Source organism: Entamoeba nuttalli (genome assembly GCF_000257125.1).
Source record: "Entamoeba nuttalli P19 unplaced genomic scaffold asmbl_4349, whole genome shotgun sequence".
Lineage (NCBI taxonomy): Eukaryota > Evosea > Mastigamoebida > Endamoebidae > Entamoeba > Entamoeba nuttalli.
Genome location: NW_008576729.1, coordinates 136 through 6,273, shown reverse-complemented (window position 1 = coordinate 6,273; position 6,138 = coordinate 136). Strand labels below are relative to the sequence as shown.

At 27.5% G+C, this 6,138-nt stretch overlaps 4 protein-coding genes across 4 annotated transcripts; 1 reads left to right on the top strand and 3 right to left on the bottom strand.

The window, feature by feature from the left end:
- Positions 1-156: 156 nt before the first annotated feature.
- ENU1_100980 (hypothetical protein) lies at positions 157-1,461 on the top strand (the record flags this gene model as incomplete). Its single annotated transcript, XM_008859308.1, has 1 exon — positions 157-1,461. The coding sequence occupies one exon, from the start codon at positions 157-159 to the stop codon at positions 1,459-1,461; it is 1,305 nt and encodes a 434-aa protein (XP_008857530.1).
- A 31-nt stretch (positions 1,462-1,492) lies between these two features.
- On the bottom strand, positions 1,493-2,989 carry ENU1_100970 (hypothetical protein; the record flags this gene model as incomplete). Its single annotated transcript, XM_008859307.1, has 1 exon — positions 1,493-2,989. One exon carries the CDS (start codon positions 2,987-2,989, stop codon positions 1,493-1,495), a length of 1,497 nt encoding a protein of 498 aa, XP_008857529.1.
- A 79-nt stretch (positions 2,990-3,068) lies between these two features.
- On the bottom strand, positions 3,069-5,315 carry ENU1_100960 (hypothetical protein; the record flags this gene model as incomplete). The annotated part of the gene is made up of 1 exon (XM_008859306.1): positions 3,069-5,315. One exon carries the CDS (start codon positions 5,313-5,315, stop codon positions 3,069-3,071), a length of 2,247 nt encoding a protein of 748 aa, XP_008857528.1.
- A 141-nt stretch (positions 5,316-5,456) lies between these two features.
- On the bottom strand, positions 5,457-5,777 carry ENU1_100950 (hypothetical protein; the record flags this gene model as incomplete). Its single annotated transcript, XM_008859305.1, has 2 exons — positions 5,457-5,596; positions 5,648-5,777. The coding sequence occupies 2 exons, from the start codon at positions 5,775-5,777 to the stop codon at positions 5,457-5,459; spliced, it is 270 nt and encodes an 89-aa protein (XP_008857527.1).
- Between the last annotated feature and the right edge of the window lie 361 nt (positions 5,778-6,138).

The window sequence follows — 6,138 nt, the reverse complement described above, 5'->3', positions numbered from 1 at the left end:
CCTACCAAAAATGTTTTAAAAGAATTGTGTTAATTATGTTGTTAGATAAAGATTTTCCAAATAAAAAAGAAACAATGAATAACGAAAAATAATTTTTGTGGTATTTATTTCAAGAAAAAAGATATTAAAAAAAATTATAAAAACTAAAAAATTCACATGACGTTAACAACATTCTTCTTGTTAATTATTGTTACATTTGGTAAAAATACAATGGATTTATGTGTTGTTCAAAAAATGACAATTGGTACCGATGGAAAAATTCCAACAAATGTTTTTTCTGCTGATAATGGTATTATTTATGAAATCAAGAAAGATAATCAATACTGTTATGGATATGTATCATTAAAAAATCCAAACTCAACTAGGTGTTATTCTGATAAATTTATTTGGTGGGGAGAGTATGGACTTGGAACAGTTGGAATTAAGGTTAATAGTGACACTTTTACCGCTGATACAATCCAAGAAAAAACAGAAATTCAATATTTTCCAACAGAAAAAGGTATTACCACAATGCTCCAAGTAACTGTTGACTGGGAAAATTTTAATAAATACGCTGCTGACGGTAAAACATTACTTAAAATTTCTCAGTATGCTCGTGGTATAACAGTATTATCAACGAAAAGTAATAACTTAATGATGGTTATTTCATTTGTTACAGATGATGGAAAAGGAAGTACAGGTGATGTAATGTTTGGGTACATTAGTTTTAGTGAATCAAAACTTTACATTAAATACGATAAATCATTTTGTAGTGATATAACAACTAATTTTGTTGAATCAAATCTTTCTGAAATGAATGCATATGGAAATGCAATTGCTTTTGGATCTCCTAAAACAAGAGCAGATGAGTTTAGTACTTTAACAAAAAATATTCTCATCATGTCTATAGACGATGATACAACTAATCCACATTTCCCATTTTCTTTTAGTGATAAAGTTTTTGTCCCATCTCCAACACAGAATTTAGCAGCTTTAGGTAAAGCAATTGAAATAAGTAATACATATTTAATGTATTCTGATCCTTTATCTAATAGAGGAATTGTTTATATATCAAGAAGATTGGAAGGTGATGCTTTTGATTTCCGAGCAACAATTAACCCATTACCACGATGGGGAAATTATCAACGATTTGGAGCGTATATGAGAGTTATTGAATTGAAGGATACAACTGAAGTTTATGCTGTCGCACCATCTGCTTGGGTTCATAGTGACACTAGAAGAGCAGTTGCTGCTGGTTCAGAAAGTCATGAGATAATTGGTATAATTTATCAATTTTCAATTTCAGGAACTCATTGTGAACCAAAGAATTATTTCTTTATTAATTCTCCAATTACTGATGGTGTAATGAACTCAACAATATCATCTCTTATTACTATATCTGATCGTGCTTATGTAACATTAACTAATTACCAAGGATTGTACAGATTAAATTGTGACCAGAAAACTCAGATCCATCTTTAAAAGTAATTCAATTACTATTAACTATTTCTTTTTATTTGTTTCGTTGACATATACCTTCTTCAGTACATGAATATCCAACCTGACACGTTCCACAATACGGAATACAGCTAGGTGTTTCAAAAATTGAATGAGTGTTATTATTAAGTTGTAATATTTTTTCAGATAAAGTACATTGATATTTTCCACATTGGAATGAATCATATGAACAGAAAGAAGAAGGAGTGACAATTTCTGATGTTTGAGGTTCATAATATACTTCATCGTATTGTATTATTGTTCCTTTTGCTGCAGAAATGATAAACTCAAGCCCATTGGCAAAACCATTACAAGTAGATGTAATAAATGATGCGTGGACATTGAAAGAATATTTATAAATACCAGAAGAAATAGTTTTGTTTTGAATAAGATATCTAAATGAATCACAGTTTATCTCATCAATAGCTCCTTGTTTGAAATATACCTTACCACTTTTGAAAGAAATGGTATCAGTTGAACTGATAACAAGAGCAAAATGTTGTATTATTGTTTTCCATTGAATAGGAACAGGATAGTCAAAATGAAAAACCAGTTGTTCATTGTCTTCAACTGTTTTATTTCCTATTGAAGTAATTACTTTTAAATCATTTGTAGTAGTTCCAAGACTAACTTCCCAGAAAACTTGAGTATTTTTTTGGTCTACTAATGACTGAAACACATTTTTTGTTGGAATACTAACACAATGTGATGTAATATTTGGAGAAGAAAATCTAGAGAATGCAGGTTGTGGTTTTTGATAATTAGTTTTGTCTATTGATATACTTTCCCAATATATGATACTTTGATAAATATTTGTTGCACGAAGTTCTTTTGTATGTGAAATTGTAAAAGAACCATCTCGATTTGGTAATCTTAAATCATTTGAACGACCTAATCCAAGAATAATATGACCAGCATTAATAATAATAGCATTTGTTTTATTTCTCAGTACCAATTGTGGAAGAACATTATAGTTACATACAGTTTCTCTTAATGCGACTTCATAATAATATAGTGAATCAGTCATTTCACTTGGAATAATTTCATTGAAAACTACTCTTGATACTAATAAAGACAATTTCCCTTTAAACATTGAAGTTGATGGAACTTTTGTTCTTTTTAACATTCCTTTTGTTTTTAAATTTGAGCTACTTGTTGTTTGAACATTAAATGAACCAGTAATCATACAAGTAATTGGTTTTAGTCCTGGACCTGTTAGCTCAACACAAGAACCACATCGAGAATAATTAGTATTACTTAAACTAAAAAACATAAACGACTCTTCTATATAACACTCAGAATGAATTTGATGACCAAAAACAACTGACTCATAATTATCAACCTCACCTTTATAACATTCTTGGGTTATTTGAATTGGGTCTCCAGTGAATTGTTCTTTTAAACTAATTGGAGCAACTAATACATTACCAATACATAGAGAATGAGGTGTTACATCTTCTGCATATGATTCATAATAAATAAAAAATAATAAGAAAAGGAGTTTCCAAATCATAGGATTACAACAATTTAATTATTTTTTTAAGTTTTTTCTTTAAAAAAGTCTTAAATTAATCTTAAAAATCAAATCAACTTCATCTCATTCGTATTTGTATCGCTAAATAATCATTTGTTGATCTTCTTTTAATATAGTTATGATAAATAACATAATACTCATCTTTTTCTAATATAATTGGTACAGGAAATACACATAATAAATGTGGATTATTAATTGGAATTTTTTCATGTGACTTATGTCCAGTTATTCGATCAAATGGTGATACAAACACCCAACTGTCAGTCAAATTTCTGTCCAAACGCAGTGTGTATATCTCAATAAATCCACTATTCTCTAATAAGTTAATAACAAATTCTTTGAATTCTCTTTCACAATACACTTCATCTCTCACAGAATATACATTCATTAACGCAAGTGATTGGTCTTTAATTATTCTTGAATTCCATGTTTGACTTACTTCTCCATTACTTTTTCTAAGGTCATGAATCTCTATTTTATTAGGAGAAGTATTTATATAAATCCCAATATCTTTCTCTCCTAAGGTAACATTTCTTTTTATTAACCAATTTCCATCTTTGAATTTAGCTAAACTATATAATGTTCTATATATTTTAATTCTTTTTATTTCTTTATACCGTTCATTTTTTTGTTTTATTGTTTCGTTTATTTGAACCTGTTTTTTAATTAAACTAAGGTCATCACTTTCATCTGACTCACTTCCATTAAAATCAACATCAATAACTTCTGGCATTTGTTTAACTATTTGTGTTTTTTTCTCTCTTTTTGGTTCTCTAATACTTTTCGGTGTTTTAGGTGATTTTGTTTCTTTCTCTTCTATTAATGAATTTACTAATGAACCACACTCTATTCTAAAACCTTTCTGATCTCTTTCTTTTACACTAAAAAGTGGTAATGTTGCATGTGTTTCTTTAAGTTGTATTGGTTGGACGTAATGAACTTCAGACTCTTGACTATTCTGACTCTCACCAATTTCAATAATTCCACTACTTTCTCCAACCACTTCACATTCACCTATATTGCTTTTCCTTATTTGTCCTTTTGATTTTTCTAATTCATCTCTTCCTTTTTTCATAAAAACTTTAAATTCAATATCTTCATCATTCTCTTTATTATTTTGGTCAACCTTCCTTAATTCTTTTTTATCTTTTTGGTTTTTGTAATTATTAATAATAGTTTGAAGTGTTTGATATGAACCTTTCTTAGAAGTTGTTAATTCTTTTGGTTTATTAATTTCTTTTTCTTCTTTCTTTAATGAAAGAATTTTTGACTCATTTTCCATATGAAGTTCTTTATCATTTTCTTCTTTGTTCTCAATAATTTCCATTGGAGAAACTCCATTACTCCTTAACGAAGTTTCAGCCAATAAATTCTTTCTACTATTCTTAATAAAATTAAAATTGAAATGGTTTCTTTGGGAAATAGACAATCTCTTTAAATCCTTATCACTTCGTGATTTTAATTGAACCAAAGAAGCTTCTTCATTAATTAAATCTTCTTCAGATTCTTTTTCCTTAAAAATACTAAAGAAACTAAATCTGTTAACAAGTTTAGGTGTTTCTATTTTCTCTGGATTATTTAATACTTTAACTTCTTTAGTATTAGTATTATCAGGCTCTTTATCTTCAAATAAATCAATAGCTTCTGATCCTTTCTTTTCTTCTTTATTTTCATTGTGTTTATACGGTTTATTAGTGTGTAAGATAGAAATTACTTTTTCAGGAATAATAAAGGGTGACTCACTTTCTGTAGATTCATCTAATGATGGTGTTGGTTGTTTTAAATTTTGGTTGAAGATTGATGCTTGTGATGGTTGTTTATCAAACAATATTTTAAGTTGTAACTTAGCCTGACATAATTCAAAAATTACTTTTTCATCGGTATAATTCTGATAATGAAATATGAAATTATTAATAAGAAATACTAGAGAGGTAATATAATTCAATAGTGTTGATTGAATAGATGAATTAATAGTAAAAAATCCAATAAAATCATCACACCATTGTGACAAAGCCTGAGAACTTTCTTTATTTTCAATAAAATCAGAACAAGCTCTTCTAGGAATAAGACTTGTGTTTGTTTGAGAACCACAATGACTTAGTTCTAATAGAAATAAGATTAATGAATTCACAAAGACACTCATATTTAATTTATTTTGAGTCTTGTAAAAATTCAATTGAATTTCAAGTAAATTATCTGTAAATTTGTATAATTCATTTCTTATAGAATATGTAACAATCTCATCAATATATTTTGAGACTAAATCCCATATTTCTTCTTTGTGTTGAATAGTTTCTTCTTCCATTAAATTAAACAAAAGTTCTATTAAAATAAAAAAATCCTAAATTAAAATAACTATAGTAGTTTTATTATTAATTTTAACATTTACCTTTTATTTCTTTACTTCTTTACTTTAAACCCAAAACTTTTCATTTATTTTTCACAATCACTTATTATCCATACGGGCATGTAACTGAGATATCTCAGCTTCTGCGTTCCTAATTTTTTCTTCAACTTGTGCATGATTACGTTCAAATTCTGAAATAGCATCTTTAATTCGTTGAATTTCTTGTAACTGGTTATCGTCTTTGAGTTAATTGTTTGTTTTATATAACATGAAAAATAAAAAAGACAAACAGCTCTTTTGTAATTCATCACATTGTTGTTTTTCATTTTGATAACTTGCCATGAGTCTTTTTACTTCTTCATTTAATAATTGTGTTTCTTGATTGATTTTATCTATAATGCCAGCTTCTTCCACTTGCATGATCTTATTAATATATTTTTAAGTTCAACCCTTTAATAATCACATTCTTCTCTTTTCTCTCTTTTTTCTAAAGACATCATCACACTTCTCTTCAGCTTCAACAAGTAAGGATAAACTAATAGTAACACACAAATATAATTGGTGATAGAAGTAGAAATTACTAACAAAAAAGGAATCAAACCAATTAAAGACTTTTATGGAAAAACTCTTTTTATACTTTGTTTTAAAAACAATTTTTTTGATAACATTATTTATCCATAACTAAACTTTTCATTTTTTTGGTTAATTCATATTTCTATTAACTCTTAAATGTTCTTCTATTACATAGTTTTTATTCAATTGTACTAAGTGAGTCTCCAAT